General features: G+C 37.8%; 1 protein-coding gene across 2 annotated transcripts in view; it reads left to right on the top strand.

Annotated features, from left to right (window-relative positions):
• The window catches only part of NALCN (sodium leak channel, non-selective), a 212,108-nt gene that overhangs the window by 68,799 nt on the left and 121,436 nt on the right, over positions 1–21,873 (top strand). The window contains exon 9 of one of the 2 annotated variants that reach the window (XM_041423381.1): positions 1,908–1,994. The exons of the other annotated variant lie outside the window; for it this stretch is intronic. Within the exon in view, the coding sequence (XP_041279315.1) occupies positions 1,908–1,994 (87 nt within the window). The remainder of the gene's footprint in view (positions 1–1,907; positions 1,995–21,873) is intronic. 2 annotated transcript variants of the gene reach the window in all.

The following is a 21,873-nucleotide window of genomic DNA, read 5'->3' as shown; positions in this document are numbered from 1 at the left end:
CATACCCATGAGGGAATTTGTTCTAACCATGTACCTGGAGATTATTTATTTTCCTAAGCCAAAGGATTTAAGTTTTCAAAATTAATTATTGAATATTTTATATTCTTTTTTACATTCCTGTAATCCGTATGTAAATCTAGTCCTTTTCTGCTGGCTGCTACATTTTTTGCCTCAAATAGACTTTGTGGCAATAATTTCTACTCTGTATATATGTCTTTTTCAAAGCAGACTTTGTGATATCATTTTAAAGTATAAAAAAAAGGACTTTTCTACATGACATATGCTTAGCCTGAGGAACTTAATGTTCGTAGGACAAATTCTGAGCCATATAGGCTTATCCAGCCTGAACTGGAGGATGGAACAGAGAGTTCAATGTAGAGAAACACAAGAAGCAGCCAACATTAAAAATATAAAATATCTAAAATAATGTCATGATGCCGAAGAACATGTTGACTATAATCTGCATCATGCAAATTGAAAATAGCTTGCTGGCTGCAGACAAGCAAATGGTTTGAATGGCTGCTTCATTCCTCGAGTCAGTGACATAATGGGATATCTAGAGAGTCCAGGTTACCAAACTGCAAAAATTATTTATCTTTTTCTGTATGAAGAAGGACAGAAAATATCTTGCAGGATTTCTTGTTCAAAGCACCAGTCGAAAGTTAAAACCCATGCTTGTTTTGTGCAGGAAGTAGCCTTGAGAGCTATGCCTTAATTTTCCCGCTTGATACATTTCTGAGCTGTTCCCCAAACTTGTTTCTATAGAAAAGAAAATGAGTGTCCAGGAGTCGAAGTCTAGGAAAGGGTCTCTATAAAAGGATAAAAGGAGGTTCTTCTAAAGCACTTTAGCAATATACTTCAAAGCAGATAAAAAGAGGAGTAACTGTGCTGATCTTAGTTGGCAGCTCTTCCCAGTGCAGAGATGCTAAATAAAGACATGGAAGAATTACAACCATATTTGGGTGACACTGTCCCCAGTCTAATGAGAACTTCTCTCAGGATGACTTTTAAGCTTCAACCACCCTCCTGTGGCTGTGTTCTTGAGGTGACTCGTTTGAGTGCTGGGTGTCGAGGAAAAGGTGGGAGTGAGGTGGGAACTTTGCCACACTTCATTACATGGTACATTCAGGTGGCAACTCAAAATGCTAGAACCATTCATTTCTTTCAAGAACATTTTCAAGGACAGTGTTAATCACTTTCATGTGTGCTGTCTCACTGTTCCTTATGTCCAGCAGTCTGCATCATTTTGTGTCCTTATTTCTGAGGAAGAAAACCCAACAAAACAGAATGCCTATGTCTTCTCTTCCAGAGGCTATTGATAAAATGTGAACACCACTGTGGTCAAGAGAACCTTTTCCATTGTCATCATTAGAGCTTGGAAATATTCAGCTATTTATAGGAATTTTCATCTCTGTGAAATTATATATAAGTATTGTCCAGCTACTTTTGACATGCATCAGTGCAAGAAAAATAAAGTGGTCCTTGCAGTAAAATAATTTTGCCAGTAGAAAAGATGGGGTTGTCTGCTATTACCAAATGCACCTTGAAGCTTATCTATGTGGTCACAATGTATTTGTTTTTTCTTAGGATAAGCTTACCTTAGTAAGGAAATTATTCTGAACAGGTACCACTATCGAATGATGCTGGCCAGAGAGTAACTGAATTGTTTTCCATATTAGGGCTAATAGAGACACATTGTGTTTGATGTTATCTGAGTAAAATTCAGACAACTGTTGGAAAAAGCATGTTACTTTTTTTTTTTTTGTTTGTAGCAGAAAGAATCATTCCTCTGTTATTTTAAACTAGCTATCATGAAAATGCATGCTGGTCCTTAAGGGGAATGTATTAGATCTCACTTGTATTTATTGCCACACAAAACATCTCTGACGACCGTCTTCCCTTTCAAGATGTTTCATGAAGATGCTGCTGGAGGTTGGCAGCTTGTGGCTGTTGATGTGAATAAACCCCAAGGCAGAGCTCCTGCATGTCTACAGGTATGACATTGCTTTTTAATAAATCTCTGTGTGTAACCAGCATCACTCAAATGTTGCTATAAGGAAATTATGCTGAGAAATAGCTACCATAGTTTCAGTCATATATTTCTTTAATCTGTTGCTTTCTGCAGTGTAGATTTTTTTTCATGAAAATCACTGATCAACAAATAAAAGTGTACCACACTCAAAGGGAGAAGATTGGAAAAATCCTTCCTGGTAAAGTTCTGTTTTGTGTGCTTATGAGAGAAAGATTTAAGATTTTGAAATATAAAATAAAATAATTAATCGTGTTCTATCTCTCAGAATTTGTATACAAATATATTCCATTCCTAGGATATTTGCATCATAAATGCTTGTTTATTAAATGCAAAATACAATAACTTATGCCAAGAAGCATGACTAATCATAATAAACACAGAAGTGGCTAATTTCTCTGGTTCCCTTGTGAAAATAGGCTCACAAAAAAAGGGAGAAGAAGTATGTAGGGAGCAAGCCATACAGTGTTTGAAACTTCCAGATTTGATATTCCTACTTGGATAGAAGTTAATTTGTAAAACCCTCTCCTCATTGTTTAAATAAATCCAGACTAACATAAGTAATGTTTTTATAAATCCATTTTTAGAACAGAGCACTGTACAGCAGCTCATATTTTTATTTGCGAGTTAAATCATGTCATTTCTGGATAAAACAAACTTCAGAATAGAAAGCCAAATCTACTATAGCATTTTCTGGCAATTTTGGTTATGTTTGGTTTACTGTGTAAGCTAAAATACATGTTCTTGTTGGCATCATGTACATTGCTGAACCCTAAGCTGGCAAGTGCCTTCCATCCCCTCTGCAAGCTGTTCATTCTCAAATATCTCTTCTTTGCCAAACCACTGCCATATATTTGACTATAGCATATGTCTTAACAGATAATTCATATTCTCAAATTTAATTCTTGATTTTGACAGCAACAGGAACATCATTTTTGGTGTTCTCAAGTAACAGTGTCAGGTATGTGGAAAAAATGTAGCTGAACTCACAGTGAAATCTTCAGATGAAAATTAAGATACCATCTGAGTTACCTGGTCTGCCTTTGTGGCATTGCATTTTTGCCCCTTTTAGGAATCATGTGAATGCAGTAAATTATGTTCCAGTGGACATAAACCTCATGCATTCAACTTCTGATACTTCCCACTCAACCAGCAGTTTTCCTCTTGTTCTTCATCCTTTTGTGGAGGAGGGGAAGCTCTGAAACAGTGCTTTAGCACCCTTTATAAGACATTAAACTGCATGAACTCCACTGGGTGTCCATTAGTCCAATAGTCCATTAACTACATGAGGTCCATGTCCTAATTTCCATTAGGAAGTTTATCCTTCATGGCATTACTGTCTCTATCGACAAATAAGCTGTATTGAGTTGGTGTTGTCATCATGGAGGCAGTAAACAGGATTGCTGTTCTATGTTTAGTGTGTCTTATGCACACTCTAACTTTTAGATATCTGAAATAAGAGTTGAGCTGTAAGACTTGCTTTGTATAATTTGGAACTTCCATGCATTAGATACCTCTGTATTCGTTAATATAAGTATTCTGTGTGATATAATATTTTTTGTGGTTTTTTAACTGCTGGTCTACATATTAGGGTGATCTAATGATTTTGTAATGTTCTGAGAAATGGATTTTTTATTCTGCATCAGGTCATAATGTGAGAATTGCAGAAAGAAGATAGTCTTACCCTTCCTCATTGCTATACTTCCCTCTCACTATGTGCCTGAGCTGGCACCGTATTTATGCACTTGTTCAGGGAATGGAGTTAAAGTTGGCAGGAGGAGAGGAGTGAATTTGTTATTGATCAGACTCCCTGCAGCTGCATAAATGTTTTTTCTGACACAAGAAAGGGCCCAGAACATTAGTAGGAGCAGTCTAGGAATGTGAGAACTGCTTCCTTCAGCAGCAGTGAGCTAAAAAGCATGACTACAATAAATTTCAATCCAGTTTTTTTTTTTAAGATATATGGAAATTACTATAAAAATCAGTTTTATCTATATATTTTTTTTGTTTGTTTCTTGTTTTGTATTGGGCCAATATCAGAGAGGTGGCTGGTCTCCTAGCCTGTGCAGCCAGCTCCTAGGAACCCCTAAAATACTCAATACTGGTGGCTTCCAAACACCCAGGTTCCTCTGTGCAGCTCTCAGATTTATTCTTAGGTACACATTATTTATGTATATTTTTATATGTCTGCATGTCCCATCCATGTATACACACACATTTAATGGTTCATTCTAACTATTTGTAGGACAATGATGGACTGCAGAGGTGTGGAATACAGAGGTTGTAGATGGTGTGGAGATGTGTTTCTCCATGGCCATGGATAGGTTCCAGCTATCTGTAGGAACCTAACAGGGTTCAGAGGTGGTGTGTGGTGGTTGTGGTATAGCAATAACAGCTGATAATACTGTGGAGAAAAATTAAATAGGTGTAGCAACAATTTAAATAACAGCTCAGAAAAGTTTTAAATAGAAGCAGCAGGCCCTATCTACTGCCTGATTTTAAAGACTTGTACTTCTGAGATTTGTGGGTTTGCAGCCTAAATTCTCGTAGAAAAATACTTGTCAAGTTAACTGGAGGAAGTATTTTACACATTTGAGACTAAAGACCTGTTTAGTGCCAAGCACTGCAATCATGAGTTCCTGATGGCACTGGGGACATCTCTGCAATTCCTGCAGTTCATACTCATATTTTCACTGACATGAACCTGAGATTTTGCAGGGGCTGTCCTGTGCTATCCGTTTAGTTAGACACTGTAATGTAATACATAAACTAACTTCCATTGCCTTGGTGCCCTGCAAAAGCATTAACACCCTCTTTCACGGACAGGACCAGAAGCAAAGGGCACAGCATTAAACAACGGGTGGCTTTCTCTGAACACCAAAAAGCAGTTTTTTACTCTGAGGATGACTAAGTGCTGGCAAGGTTTCCCAGGGAAGTCGTGGACTTTCCATCTTTTGAAATTTTAGTAGCTGTCCTGGGAAACTGGCTCTCAGTGTCCCTGTTTGAATGATTTTGGTAGCATGGAGACCTGAGCCTGGTGTACATGGGTTGTATGATTCATGGGGAAGACATAGGGCTGTTGGAGGCAGGATTGGAGGATTGGTTTTGGTGCATGGAATAAAACTGTTCCACACTTCACCTCAGATGGGAAGAATAAATGTGGACTGAACCTAATATGTTCTTTCAACCTGTCTTCCTCCATTCTTGTGGGCTCCCCACCAGAAGATGCTGAGAGTAAGGGAGGTGTTGTGGCACACTGAGGAATTATGATTTGGGAACAAAACAGGACAAGACAAACTCACAGTGTAAATATATCCCCAGCAGGATGACAAAGGACATTATGTAGGGAGCCTTCTACCTCTTAAGTACAGTACCTTATAGCTACATGTGCAGGCTGTGGCTGACTGCCATCACCTTTCCCTCCTCCACTGCATTAACTAGGATGAGTAACTGCTTGCCTTTAAGCTTTACACATAAAAATGTTGGTGAGATTGCTGACTAGAAAACAAGCATTTATTTTTTTAACAAAAGAAAATCAGAACAAACCATTTCTAAGAGAAATTGTAAATGAGAACTTGCAAATGCCACGGTTGTTCTTAGCTTGTGTGTTTAAGGTGATCAGCTATGCCATGAACATTGTTCCATTTCTCTCTGTTAGGAGTTCTTACAAGTACGTACTTCCATGTGGTTGGATTTTAGGGACTGACCCTGATTTTAATTGAGAAAAAAAACTCCAAACAATTTTTGATCCAAAAGCAAAGACTGACTGACAAAGCTTGATGCACTTGATTTTTGGCTGTCAAATTTGCTGTATTATAAGCAAATTTGGGACAACTTATTACCTTCTTCCAGGCAACATATGCAAAAAGTATCCGCAAAACAGAAGAGATAGCTATGAGAGTTGTAAGTTGACACTTATTTTGGCAGGATATTAGCTCTGAAACCTAACTCTGGCAGAATTTACATATTATTAATAAGTTTGAGAGTGAAAGAACTCAGCTAAACCCTGTGTCCTTTAATTCCTCAATTGTTTCAAGGTATATATCCTGACAAGCTACAAAAAAAAAGTGCAGTATTGCCTCAGTAGGCAACTGTACAGTACATGGGAAAATTAAGATAAAGAAGCATAACACTGAATGCAGCAGAGAATGTTGGGGTTTTTTGTTTAATAAAACCTTAAGCCTTTCTTAAACATGTTGATGTTGCAAAGTCTTAATGGCTACATTGGACTGCTGTGGGATATGGCCCAAGAGTTCTGCCCTACATGTGATTCTGACAGTAAATTTTTTAATTGTTTAAAGTCTGTTGCATCCCCGGCAGACTCATCCTCTTTTCTCTTAAAAGGCATTAAAACCAATTCAAAATTTAAGTCCACAGGACCACTAATATAAGTTATGTAGCATTCGTGACTGAGAACCAAAGTCACAGACAAAACAGGTATCTTGCGAAACACATTTTTTATATGCTGCCAGGGAGGTCATGGAGACTCCATCTCTGGTGACATTCAAAACCCAAGGGACACATTCCTGTGTCACTGTTCTAGGTGACCCTGACTTGGCATGGGGTTGGACTGGATGATCTCCTTCTAACCCTAACTATTCTGTGATTCATTGATTTTATGAAAACATACTAGTACCTTTCTAGAGATGGCATCTATGAATATTAGGTAATATTTTTATGGGAAAAATAATGCGTAACTTTTTTTTTGGCCCTGGTACAGTGAAAGCCAAAGGAGATATAAACTCAAGGCAAGAACAGAAGTGAAGACATCATGTCTGCTCACTCTGACCCTCTAACACTGACCGCTTTAATGAAAGATGTAACAAAGACTTTACTAGCAAAAGAGATAACAAAGGATATTACTACCATAAGAAGAATAATCAGAAGATTGTGTTTCTAAAGGAGACCAGGACAAAGGGGTCAGAGTAGAAAATTTTGTACAAATGTATTGACCTATAAATACTGGTAAACTGTGTAATAATGACATATTCCCTGTCACAGAGCTTTGCTTTGCTGGGGTAAGCACAGTCCATGTCAGTCAACCCTCACACTGTCCCTTCAGTTGCAGCTGCTACTATGGTTAAGGCCTTTGAAAAAAACAAGGCAAGCAAACAGCAGAGGATGGTAACAGCTTCCTCATCTGAAGTAGCATAAAGCTAAAACTGAGCACACATTTAACAAAAGCTCATTTGTGAATCCCCAGCCGGTTTCTGAGAGTTAGCTAGACATTAGAGTAACCCTCTCTTTACACCATTCACCACGTTTTCACCATTTCTTCCCATAGTCTATGTACAGGTAGAAAACAATGGAAGTCTCTTTGATTTGTTCTTTTTCATAATGCCCCATATTTACTATCTCCCCATATACAGCTGAGGATACCAAGATGGGATGGCACTGGACTATATTGTGTATGTTCTTCTGTTGCCTACATGTTTAGTTTCTCTGCAGAGCCTTCCATTCCTCCTCATTTTCTGTTTTTACCTCACCAAAACTACCAGTTTGCTGTTACATTACACTTGGCATACTGTGCTCCTGAGTCTCCTCAGTAAAACTAATATGGTTGGTTTTCAGTACTGTTTCAGTGCAAAGTGCATCACTGAAGTGTCCAAGCTTCTGTCAACTGATGCAATTTCTAGGCTTTCTAAATGAGAACAGGACATAAAGCAAAGTTTGGTTTTTTTTAATTGCAGCCTCAGAAATGTAGGATTTGGAATCAGTTAATCTTCTTCTGAATAAACTCATGGACTCAAATAATAAACTCATTGAAATCAAAACTTAATTTTAGCAAAGTGAAAGAGAAGATTTTTCTTCCACTGTAAGAGAGGATCCCAGTTAATTGGAAGAAACACACATATGTAATTTAATGAAAGCCACTGTAGGTAATAAGGGAATAGGACAGAGTAGGCACACGTTCTGCTGTTGATTCCTAAGTTACACTAAAGATCAAATTAGTATATAAACAGACTTCCAACTTTTCCTGTTCACCAATAATTACTTCCCATGAAAGAAAAGAAGATAAGACTCACTTGTGTATTCTCTTCTGTTTTTCCTGTAGTGAAAATCCCTAAGTACTGCTTTGTTTCATGTCTTTCTTTCATATTCAATATATCCATCATGAAACTGCTAAAACACTCAATTCCTTCTTCTCTGGTCATGTCTCCTCCACCCTCTATGGGTTTTTTTTATGCCTTTGGATATTGCTTTTCATCTTTTAGTCTCCTTCAATTTTCTCTATAGTTCTGTAATTTTACAGAATTCTTTAACAAATTGAGATAATATGTAGCATGAAGGAGTGACCTTTTCATGATGCAAAAAGGTATGCTTAAATTTCTGACACTAATCATATGTTCAAAAGTGTTGTAATAATAACAATGTCACTTTCTTGCTCAGATCATAGCTTTGTGACCTTCTATTTCTTTCCTAGGTGAAGCACATATTAAAAGTGAATATAGAAAATTATCTGTTGAAGATTTTATTGTCAGAGTAGGAGTGCAGGTAGAGTTTGTATGTGACCACTTCCATTCATGCTGACACATCAAACACAGTGTCCTCAAGCTTTTTCTAAATATCGTTCCATCTTCAGCTGTGCATTTCATTTTTGCCCAAACTATTAACATGAACAGGGAATTACTGTCTGGCTCATTGTTTCCCACAGGAGCCACAGTGGGAAACTGTTCATAATTTTTCTGTTCATTACAAAACTATTGAGCAAGCTGAAGATATCATTATTTGGTGTTAGTAATACCAACCACAGTTTCATGGAAGATGAGTTGAATCTTTCCAGATCAGCTTTTAAATGAGTATGTGTACTTTACAAGTCTTTGCAGACAGAAAGACAAAAAGAAAAAAGTTGTGACAAAAGTATTAGCAACCTCTAAAATTAATAGGAAAATTAAAATAAGAGACACAATGTGCCTTTAAAGGGTAAATACATACTCAAAGAATTTTTCAAGGCTTTTTTTTCCTAAAAACTAGTTGTCAGTTTTTCTTTATTTGTGAACTGAGAGCTTCCTACTGAGCTTGTAGGAGTAACTCATGGTAGGCAGGAAGTTCTAACACACTACAATATGTTAAAGTAATATCAACAGCAAAATAATGTGGTAACGTGGAGCCTCAGCATGAATTCGTGCTAAATGGTTCCTGTTGAAATGGAAAACACAAAGATTATTTTTCAGTAAGAAAAGAAAATCAATATTTTAAATCAATGCCAGTCATAGGGAACAGTAAGAACAAGTAACAAAAGACTACAAAGCACCTTTGGGAACACTCAAAAGAAAAATACTATAAATTTAAAACCATTATACCAAAATAAAAGCTTCCACAGCCTGCATTAGCATGTGTCATAATCAGAAACCACACTAATTTTTCACGTTGCCACTTCCAGCCACTTCTGTAAAATTAAGGAAAACTTAGGTGACTGAGTTAAAGTTCTTCAAAAGCACTATAATAGTGCCCATTTTTCTTGCCCGCTTGTCACGGTTTAGTCTGATTTACTGTTAGCTACTGTGCTGCTGCATGCAGGAGTCCCTGGCAGATCCCATATCTGTCCATGGGTGTTAGTTCTGCTCTGCCTTGTGCAGTGTGCCCTGAGGACAGGCAGGGGGGCTCCCGAGAGGGACAAGAGGGGTATCTTGACAAGCCCAGTGTCACTTACCTACCCAGCAGGATAGACATACTACTCACACACTACTCACCAGGTGGGATTCTGGACCTCCTTTGTAAAACCCCTTTGTAGATCAGCTGACACAGAAGTAAAGACATGGTTAACCTCCTCATTTGTTTTACCTAATTGAGCAGTTTGGTGTGACCACCATACAGTTTATGTGAGACAAAGTGAGCTACAGAGGCTCTGCACAGAGCCTGTAGGGTATCTCAGTCTGACTTATTGTTTGCTCAGACATAGCTCCAGACCTGTGGTGCTCCATGCACCATTGCAATGTTCTATCCCAGCTAGCAAGGTCTGACAGGGCAAAACCCTGCCCTGGTCTGGGGCAGTAAGCATCATTAGACAAAGACCAGACTAGTAAAACTCAGCAGATCTAGCTGGCCCATGGGAAGTGGTTGTAGCTGTAAGTAGTTGGACTTGATGATGCTTATGGTTCCCTTCCAACTCAAAATATTCTATGATTCTAAGTGTCTTCCAAAGCATGTATTAGGGAGGGTTTTTTGTAACACACCACACATAAATCAAGTTATTCTTTTCTCCATCACTCCCTGCTTTAGAGAGCCGGATATATCTATTTCCCAACTCAACAGTCCTATTTTATTGGAGTGCCTCTCAAGTAGTTAGTTAGTATGTTTAACTATCACAGTAGCCAAGTCCGACAGGAATATATTTTTCCACAATAAGGAATGTGAACAGCAAGAAACCTATTAAGTAGTTTTCTCAAGGTCTACAGGAAATTTGTGCTTAGACAATAAATTGAACCCAGATCTCCAGAGTCCCTCTCCATTCCCTTAGCCATTAGAATATTTCCTCTCCCAATGCACAATATAGTGTGTTGAGGAACTAAATTCTAAATAACTCAATACTCTAAATAAGTAGAGTTTCACCAAAGGACAGGCCCAGACTCATGCAACTGTTGAAACAGAACTTTCCCTTTCACTTTTGGAGCAGTAATGTTTGCAAAGCCCAGAGATTAATAAAACCAAACTTACTGCAAATTTTAATTAAAATTATACAGGGCAGTAGAGAGTCTTGGCTATCTTTTACTAAGAACTCCACAGGATATTGAGTGACAATATACTTAGCTAAGAAAGGTCAGAAGAATGCATATTAATTTAATGTCTCCTAAAGGCAGGATGTATATTTCCCAATCTGATTAACTCTTTTGTAGATTCAACTTTATGTACCATGTTCCTGAACAAAAAAATCCTCACCCAAGCCCTTTAAAAATAGCTAACATATCTCTCACTAGAGTCTTAATAAGTAAAGAATGCCTTCAATATATTGCAAAACCTTTAAGTGCACGATTTTTTTTAGGAAGTCTACATTCATTTTAGTTTGGTTTGATAGAACTGAAACAATAATGCATGATGAGATTAGTAAGATGTTGGAGTTTATCCAGATTTTAAGATTTTGCTTTCTTTTCACTGTAGCTTGGTTAATAATTCATATTTAATAAGATTAAAGCCCTTTTGGGGTGCTAGCCCCCCCCCAAAAAAACCCCAAAACTTTAACACATTGCTTTCCTTTTGATTCCTTTTTTTGGATGGATATCTACAAATGTCATAGATTACTGGAAACCCTGCAGTGCTCATAAAACTAGAAGATAAACAGTGTATTTTCCATGTCTTAAAACTTGTCCAGTTCCAGAAATAGGCATATATAGCTCATCCTTCTCTGAACTTTTGGATACCTGATTATGCCCTCATTCCCTGGCTTGCATTCCAGCAGTAAGTCATTTAGGGACTTTCTGAAGTGAATGTTAAATTAAGGCCATTATATTTAGTACCTATTGATGGATTTATCACCTATCTACTTGTCTAGCCTTTTTTTTAACCCATTTATCATTTTGGCCTCCATAACTCGTTTGTAGGAAGAAGTTACATAAAGTAACAATGCAGTATTTTAAATTATTACAGTTGCAGTTTAATGAAATTATTTTCCTGAAATTTTGCAGAAATAGCACAAAACAGTGCAAAGGTTATTGGTTGCAATTTTTAAATGGGTGCTCAGTTTCAATAAAACAAAGAATTGAAACAACAAAACAGTCAGGAACACAGGCTGTTGTAACATGCAATCATTAACAAGAGGAGGGCAGGCAGGAGTGTCTGAGGACTATAAACACCAGCCATGGGACATGGTTGTTTTTTGTTTGTGCCTGTGTGTAAATATAGAACTCCCAAAGCTGAGGAAACATCAGAAAGGGAAATAGACTTTGAATATCAGTAAGGATTATTATAAAAATACATTTATATATTTGGTGACAGGGCTGTCATTTTTAAGACAACTTTTAAATGCTCCTGTAAGGAACATTCTGACATTAACAAATACTAATTAACTTATTAATTATTAGATCCTTACTGTAATTTTTTCTATGGTTTTATTTGTCTGCTATTACATACATGCATCAAAAAGAAAAGTAATTTCTTAAAAAAGGGGATACAGAATTGCATGCATATTGCCAGTTTGCAAGGTATACAGCCCCCCTCCCAATTCTCCCTCCTTCCTCTCTTTCTTGCCTACCTGTCTCTTTCTTTGTATTATACCAAGCCACATGCGTTAACAATGAGTTGAACACAGTTCATACTTTCTTCTCCATAGCTTTCCATTTACTTGCTGAACTGTCTGTTCTTGTTCATTCCAACCAAAGTAAATTACTAGCTACGGTTTGGAGCAATATACCTCCTGAAAGTAAACAAAAAAAGAAAGAAAACATGTTACTGTTCTCACTGATTTGCATTTGAAAAAAATAAAGCATGACTTACTCAGTTTGAACATGGAATTTTCCTGCAGACTTAAAAGATTGGAATCACATCAAAAGGACAAAATGGATAGGTGTTTAACTATTAAGCTTATAAAAGGGTAGTGGTTTTCCTTGGCAATAGTTCTTAATAGAGGAGAGCCTGCTGCAGCAGAAAAGTTGGTCACATCAGGCCCCTTGGCATCTTCTAGGGAGATTTAGGATTAAGTATTTTGAATTTATCACAGGCAGCTGGTTTTCAAAAAGCTTTGTATGTTAGAGTTATATCATACAATAATTGAATTATTAGGGTTGGAAAAGACCTCTAAGATCATAGAGATCCAACCATTAACCCAACACTGCCATGTTCACCTCTAAACCATTTCCCCCATTCCCCCAGGTTTTTTTGAACACTTTCAGGGATGATGATTCTGTCACTCTCTTGGGCAGCCTGTTCCAATTCCCAAGAACCCTTTCTGTGAAGAAATTTTTCTTAAGATCCAGTCTAAGCCTCCCCTGGTGAAAGTTGAGGCCATTTCTTCTCATATTGTCACTTGTCACTTTGGAGAAGAGACTGGTCCCCCACCTCACTACAGCCTTGTTTCAGGTAGACTAAACAACCCCAGCTCTCTCAGTCATTCCTCATTAGGCCCTTCCCCAGTTCTGTTGCCCTTCTCTGGACATGTTCCAGCACCTCAGTGTTTTTTTTGTAGTGAGGGACCCAAAACTGAGCGCAGGACTTGAGGTGTAGCCTTGCCTGTGCTGAGTACAGAGGGACAATCACTGTCCTGGTCCTGCTGGCCACACTATTGCTGACACAGGCCAGGATGACACTGCCAGCTCATGTTCAACAGCTCTGGACCAGCACCCCAGATCCTTTTCTGCTGTGCAGTTTTCCAGCTATTTGTCCCCAGCCCTGTAGTGCTACATGGGGCTGTTGTGACCCAAGTGCAGGACCCAGCATCTGGCCTTGTTGAACCTCCTGCCACTGGCCTTCGGCCATTGATCCATCCTGTTCAGATCCCTCTGCAGAGCCTTCCTGCCCTCCAGCAGATCTACACTTCCATACTTGGTGTGTTCTGTGAGCTGACTGTGGGTTTGCTCAATCTCCTTGTCTAGTCAATTGATAAAAGATATTTACGCAGGACTGGCCCCAGCACTGAGCCCTGGGGAACCCCACTGGTGACCAGCTGCCAGCTGGATGTAACCCCATTCATCACCCCTTTCTGGGTTTCGCCATCCAGCCACAGGGATTGGCTGACACTGTTAGTCAAGGTCTCTGAACTTCTTGGTTTTTGACAAGTTTAAAGTAGAAACTTTTGTGTAGCCCCTGATTTTCAAATGGGCCCACAGAAAACCTGCTCCAGAAGAAATAAATTTTACATAAGGAATTCTTATAAATCTTAACCTTGTTTTGTACAGGTCTGTACAGACATGTTGGATCTGGATGAGATGGATGTAATTTTCCCCACAGAAGCTCTCATAGTGATGTGTTTTGTTAGAAAGGTGTTTTGGCTGCTGCTGAGCAGTGCTTGCACAGCATGAAGGCTCTCTCCAACATTCTCCCTCTCGCCAGTAGGCTGGGGCTGGGCAAGATCTGGAGAGGGTATACAGCCAGAACTTCTAACTCCAGAGAACCAAAGGGATGTTCTATACCATAGGATGTCTGCTCAGTTATAAAAGCTAAGAGAAAGCAGAGGACACACATAATTTGTTACTATAAAATGTGTCTTCTACAGAAACTGCTGGGGATGCTGAAGCCCTGCTTCCCAGGAAGTGTCTGGACTTTACCTGCTGATAAGAAGTAGAGAGTAATTCTGTTGTTTTCCTTTGCCTTCACATGCAGATTTTGCTTGTACTTCATTAAGTTGCCTTATCTTGACCATGGAGCTTTTTCTCCCCCCATTCTTTCCAGCTGAGGAGGGGAGTGATAGAGTGGGTCAGTAGGAGCCTGGTATCCAGGCAGGGTCAATCCATCACCAGAGTTCACACACTAGGCAGTGACATTCAGCTCCTACAACATCATGGTCAAATTAATAAGCCAAAAATCTACAGTAAAAATATGTGAATTGTTTCAATACTTTCAAAGACTGCTTCAGTTGTTTTCCTTGTTTTTTTATTACTTCAGTTTTTTGGTTTTTTTTTTTTTTTTTTTTTTTTTTTGCTTTGACCTAAACAGGTGGAGTATACTATTTCCCTAGCATTCTTTTTAGCAATGGAATTCAGTACAGATTGTACTCATAATTTGTATTTAGAAATTTTGGGGCATCATAAGCATCAGTGGAACTATTCAGTTATGCCACCAAAATTGAAGTTCAGCTGAGTTTCCTTTAGAAAATTTTACTTACTTCTGGGGTCAAATATGTCCAGTGTTTCAAATCCTATCAAGTTGAAAACAGGTATTTAAATTGTCATGTGGCTTTTTTGTGCTTAGCACAATTACAGCAATCAAAGTGTTAGGAGCAGCAGCAGGAGCAGCATGACTTCTTTTGGGGCTGTAACTTGGACAACAAATTTGAGCAAAGTGGAAGACTGCAGAGTCTTAGAACAAAACTAGCAGGGTTTTGGTTTGTATGCTTCATGCAGATTGTTTTACCCCACAGTATTTTCCATATTTCTAATATTTCACAAAGAAAGGTCTCTTTTCACTAGGACTGCAAATAATATCCTGTACTTGCAACTTTGTAGGTTATTAGTTTGTTATTTTAGAGTAATTTTTAGATTTTTGAAACCTTTTAAAGTAAATCACATTGTAATATCTTTTTGTTACTCTTGGGGTCTCTTAGGTGACTCTTGAGAATCAGTGTGGTCCTGACTTGTCTCATGTGTCTTTAAGCCCCAAGCAGATGCCAGTGGTAGGACCATAGTGACACGGAGCTGATGGAAAGCAATGAGCACTGCCAGAGGGCAGTGGAGGGTCTGAGTCCAGTGGTGTCCTACAGACTCTACAGACTGCAGGTGTTTACCTTCCTATTTTAGGTGTGCCAGTGTTTTTCATTTGAATCACTAAAACCAAAGTCTACCTCCTTTGTCTTCAGTAGGCCTTAATAATATATTTCTGATATGAAGGTTAAAAGAAAAAGTAATTCCTGCTTCAGCAAAAATGTATACTGGATTTTCACAAGTATTTTGCATTTATTAAATCCTACTGAAATCATTGGAAGGTACCTAGAGTTTTCATATTTTCTAGAGAATCATATTTTCTCATGAGTGATTTGATTTACATAAATGCAGCTGTTTTACAGAGTATTTTCACAATCATGACAAAGTGTACGTCCTTTATCCTTTGTGAATTTTTAAAGTAATTTTTTCAGTAAACCTGAAAAGCCACAGCTTTACCTGTCCTATGCATTTTAACAAGCTGAAGGCTACAGTGCATTACAGTAGATTCAGATCTTCTGGCTGATTGAGGTAAGAGAAAGGTGGTACTACTGTTCAAGTGCAGTCTCAGACCTTGGAGTATGTAAACAAATCTGAGGGAGAAGAATGCATCTCTGATAATGGACATAAAGAATGCAGCCACAAGGAAAGCCAACTCAGCAACTGTGCTGAAATCAGCTGTGACTGGGTAAAGAGTAATTCCAGAAGGGGGAGATCATCCCAGAAGGGGGAGATCATGGCCCACCCACCCCAGAAACTCACCAACCCAAAAGATGAGAAACACTGAGAATGGAAACACTGAGAATGCAGACTGATTACCTCTAGAGGCAAGAGAATATTTCAGCAATGAGCATTAGTTCCTTTGTTTGGTAAAATGTATAAATAGTGACAAGTTTTGAATGACCTCAGGACCCCCTGCCACCAAGAAACCAGGGTGAAAAAGGATTAAAGAGGTGCTGCTGGATCCATGAGTGGTGACTGTCTTCTTGATATCTCCCTCTCTCTTTTTCTCCTCTCCCCACCCTCCTTTCTCTATTTCTATCTCTCTACCTCAGATTTTATTGTTAAAAAAAATTAGTGCTATTGACTTTGACACATGGTCTTGTTTGCACCTTAATTCAGGCAGAGGCATCTCTTAATAATCACACAGTCTTAACGGTTATGACAGATTTTTCCATTTTTATAGGCCTAGACCCACAACATATTTAAATTGCAGTGTTTCAGGAACTTCCATAATTAATTTCCATAATCAGTCATTTTCATTGAATCTTCACTTCCTCCTTTGAATAGTAGCCTGAAACATGATACTTTAAGTGCCATATATTATTTTGCCATTAATGCCACCTGGTGCATATATTATATGTGGTGACATTTTATTAATTGCCCATTACTAAGAGTGTATATAAATAATTTCCTTTTCTCTGTCATAAACTTTTCAGAAGATTTGGCTGAGGAAAGCAGATATATGCACTAGTGGGCTTGATTTCAGGTGTTTTACTACAGACACTGGTAATATAGTGGAGTTGGCAGTACATGTGCTGTGCTTCTTTATTTCTGGCCTTCACTTCCCTGATCCTAGAAAACTGAGGGGAGGAACTGAAACACTAATTAGTGAAAGTAGACTGTACATCCAATTCCCTCCTACATCCTCTCTTTAGCTGCATAAACCTTTGCTATGCAGTCTGTTATTCTTTTGGCTCAGAACTATCATCCTGAATATCTCAGTTTTCTTCAGTATCCTTTAAGCCATTTCCCTTTTACTGAGAAACTCCCTGCCACTGACTATTCATGGTTGTTTGCAAGAGAAGTCTTACTATTTTTACACTCAGTAGGTCCATTTAATCCTCTGCCCAAAGTAAAATTTCCTAATGCTTCATAGCACAGAAGCCACTACCAACAGATCTGTTCACAGACCCTAAAATTCTTATTTCCTTTTTCTTTAGCCAGGATTCAGCAGCCTTCGGTCTATAATGTCTGTCCTTAGCCAAGGCTGATAACCTCCACTATTTAGAACTACTCTCCTTCATCCCTTTAGTTGCTACCACTTAATCAGAACTTATAGACATGCTCCTCCACTCACATGCATACACATTTGTACAACTTTATGCTTTCAGTCACTGAAACAGTACAGAAACAATGAAAACAACTGGAAGAGCTCTCTGAGCAAGTTTGTTATGACAGAAAAATCTTATGTTCTGTCTCTGGAAGATAATCTGAACCATTTCTTCTGGTGGGGGTCTTGCTTTTCTGCTGAATTCATGCCTGTTGAATGCTTTGTGGAACCACAATGGCTCCTGTGCTGCTACCAGTCCAGAAGGATTTACATAGGAAGAGGTAGCACTGTTTCTTTTTCAAGGATACTACTGAACGTGCTTCTCATGGAGGTTGAAAAGGATGTGGATGTACAGGATGTGGATGAAGTCAGGCAAGGTAGAGCCGTGTTACAGCATTGGCGTCTTCCAGTTTATGTCAGGAGACTTAGAAGTGGCAGTGAGTAGCACCCTTCAAGAAATTGTAAGAGTGAATTCCTAAGGGAGAGAGAAAATTGAGTGGAGTTTATTATAGCTGAGACTGCCATTGAGTAAACTAACACCAAACTCCTGCAATAATACTTTGGCTAATGTATGTATGTTCTGTATGTGTATGATACAGAAATACCAATTTTGGCTTGTCAGTCTTACAGCTGAGTATTCTGAGGCAGGTTGTTATTCATTGATTGAGCTGCAAAAGAGGGTGATTCACTGCTCTTTTACTGGGTTTCTGAAAGGAAACTGATGGGGATTCTCAGTGTACTACAGAGCTAAGTTGAGTCAAACACAAATGCTTGATCTTCTTCTACCTGTTCCTCAGAGAAGGCGTGAGGAGGGAAGGACATGAGATGAGACTAGCACAGGGTTTTTTCCACTCTTTCTCCACATTTTTTCCCATTTCTGTTTAAGAGAAGCGCAGAAGAGAAGAAATAGAACCCTTGCACCATCAAACTCAGTGAGAGTTTTGCCACTGCTCTGCAGAAGGATTTAATTTCTAATGTTTTAAATATAGAGCAATGGGTTTGTAGTCGTTAAAAATGACAGACTGAAACAAAGCTACATATCAGTCTTGAAACAAAAACAAAAAGAAAACAAGCCCAAAAAACCCCAAAAACATGATGTGAAAGAGTCATGCACTTGCTAAGTACTCTTCCTTAAAAACATGAAGATTTAGGGATGTATGGGAGAAACTAGCTGCTGATTTGTTCCAGCTAAAAATGTAATAAAAAAAAAGGAGTTCCTTAAATTTACTTTACTGTCTATTTCTAACATTGAACACATTTCTAGAATACAGCCTAGTTCTCATAATTAATGATGCACTATGCTTCAGCAACTCCAAGAATTGCTTTTTCATTATTCTGTTACTTAAGTGGAACTTACATGCCTAAATCCACCTGACTGCTTTGAAAACTCTTGGCCTCTAAGAAAACTCTTCAGCATGTGAGTGTGCTGTGTTTTCATAAACCAGTAAGGAGTTTATATATAGAGCCAGGTGAGTGTATGTACGACTCATGTTGTATGCCAAAAACTTCTTTATTTTTGTTGATTGTGATTATGCAAGTGTATTCAACAAAAAACATTATGAACTTGCATCATCATTGAAATGACATGATGGTAAACTGGTGTAGTTACTTTTGCAGATCACTTAGAAAACTGCATATAGTAATGCTGGCACTGAAGTTCCTTTTTGACATAAAGCTCCCACCCACATTGTAAATTAATGTACAGCTTAAAATGTGCAGTTTCATTTCAGCATTAATCATTACATATACAACCAGTAAGGTTAATCCTACTGGTTGTTTAAAAGAATAGTCAGATAGAGTGCATAAAGGGTGAACAATGGAATAAAACTGCAGCTTAGAAGGGGAAGTATGGCAGTGATAGACACCATTTTAATTTTAATGATTTTATTCTTTGCACTGGTGGGATAGCAATATTAACTAGAAATTAATTTTAAAATACTTAAAAGCCTTGGGGGTGAGAATGAGGGCAAGAATAGATAGCTATGCATAGGTATGGCTGTACAGACATAGAAGGAATGGAATTTATTTAGCAGTCTTATGAGTCTGGCAATTAAATGCACTGATAGGAGTTGATCACCTTAGGCACTTCATAATAAAAATAAAAAGGCATCAACAAGAGGTGATTCGCATAATTTTAAGAGAGTCATTGGTGATAACTTAAAACCTTGGTCATTTGTTAAGATTCCAGCTGAATTCACAGTGGAAGTACTGAATAACATATTGTGGCAATGCATTTTCAGAAAGCCTTACTCTTCCTGTAGGTCTAAACTGCCGTCATGGTCATAATGAGAAGCATTCAGTTTTGGATGTATTTCAGTTCCATAATTAAAGAGATGGTTTTCAAAAAAGGACAAATTTCTTCATACTCAACACAGTCAAAATTATATCAATCTATCATTTTAAAAAAATCTGGAATTTCTGTATTTTCCCATTTTTCAGGAATGACTATAAATGAAAGTGTTACTCAGTGATACATATTAATGCGACAATTCTTTAAAGTGCTATAGATCTTCTTTGGAAAAAATAAAATAAGCTGAATGATTTTCAAATAAGAGAGCATTTAAATTTGCAGAACTTGCACCAATATTGTCAGACATGTTTTACTTTGTTTTATCATTTAATTACAGTATACTTCTACTTTTCTAAAGTATTATGAGACACCTTAGAATTCCATTGAGAATTACCAAATAAGAATTACATGTTATAAATATAGGACAACAGCATTTTTTCTATCAAAGGATATTCCTTTGTTGTTAAAAAAAAATGTTTGATGCTCATATTTTTAAAGAAATCCTTTGAAGTTCACTTCAATAGAAACTCTTGCCACACATACCAGATGAGATTTAGTTTACTAATTAGCTGCTTCATTTTGATTTAGCATATAACAAAATCAAATCACAATTATAGAATTTTTATTAATTAAACTTTTAAAAACAGCTGTGTATGTGCTGATGGCAAACTTTTAACCTGCCTTCTTTTATTTAATTTTCTTTCTTATTAATTCCCAGCCTGATTTAATGTTCTGTGTTTTCAGGGAGACAATGCACTCGCTATCTGAAGAACAGGAGCTAGAAGTGAGGCTCATACAAATCCTTTTTGTAGAATGAGTTTCACAGCCCATGAACAGCAATTTCCCTACAAGATTCCCTCACATTTCTGATAAACACTCTTATAAAGTTCACCATGGTACTAAACCTGTTTTTCCTCCTTTGCTCTTATTCTGCTTTTCTGTCCTTCCCTGGTGTGAACATTTCTTAAATCCCTGCCCATATGCTTTCACATCAAGGAAGTATTTCTGAAGGCAAAATTCATTAAAGGACATATGGGAATAATTTTTGAAAGGATGGGTTATAGGGTGAAGAGGTTTTGGGTTTTTTTAAGAGTTCAGGAATTTGTAAGAAATTAAATTTTTGTATTTTCTTTACTCTCTGTTACTTAATCAACTTCTTTCTATCCATCTCTCTCTCTTCTCTGTATTGAAGGCATGCCTCAGAATTTATAATTTTCATCCAAAATCACACATTACCTTACATGTCTCTACTTTCTTTACTGTGTGATAAATCCTATTTATTTTGTATAATCCCATTCATCTCTAGTAGCATTCAGTGAAGCAGCTCTTATTTAGGCAGTGTTAAAGCTTTTAGTGTTACAAATCGGCTCTACATGCAACTGAACTGCTCTTTTAGTTTGCTGGGTATGGATGAGCAGAAGTTAACATAGCTCTGTGAAGCTGAAATGGTGAAAGAAGTCAAAAAATTGTACTCCTCTTCACACAATCTCCCAGCCTTTGAAAGAAGACCTGCATTTGGTGCATCTGTTGGTTTGTCTTTTGTAGGACCTGCTTGGTTTCATGCTCTGAGTATGACCATAGTTATGAGCACTACACATTATGCTTATTTCTTTTTATATGCTGTCTAAATTTTGAACTTTTCTTAATATTATTTGATTTTAAAAAACCCAACCAAACACTGGATGTTGTGTGGCTGTTTCTAGAATATATCCAGAAGGTTGCAGTCTCCTTTGTCCTATGACTCCAGCATCTCCAGGAGATTTATGAAACAGTTTCTATGGGGTCCAGTCCAAATCCAACCTTACCATCATGACTTTTTTAGCAAGTGGGTAAATAATTTCTTCCACTACTACCTGTGAGATGGAAGCAATTAAAAGCAATAAATGTATTTTCATTGTGGGATGCTACTGTGTTTCATCCAAGCTACATTAAACTGAATAGTCTTTCCATATCCTTTTGGTTAGACAGCTCTAACCACTGGTTTTACCTTACTGAAGGAAAAAGGGATATCCCAGCTTGGCTGCAGTAAAGGTAGTCTGGCAGATGAAGCTGCAGATGCTTTCCAAGAAAAAATGGAAGTATAAAGCAAATCACTTCTCCTTACCCTCTGAATTAATGGCAATCAAAATCTCTGATTAGCTCTGCTATCCTCCTGCCCAAGGCAATGGAGCCTAAATTGTGCACAGTTTCCAGTGCTATTTCAGGTAGGGAAAAA

The sequence above is a fragment of the Onychostruthus taczanowskii genome, unplaced genomic scaffold (assembly GCF_017590055.1).
Source record: "Onychostruthus taczanowskii isolate IOZ18803 unplaced genomic scaffold, ASM1759005v1 scaffold77, whole genome shotgun sequence".
Taxonomy (NCBI): Eukaryota; Metazoa; Chordata; class Aves; order Passeriformes; family Passeridae; genus Onychostruthus; species Onychostruthus taczanowskii.
This window is presented reverse-complemented; position numbering and strand designations above follow the sequence as displayed.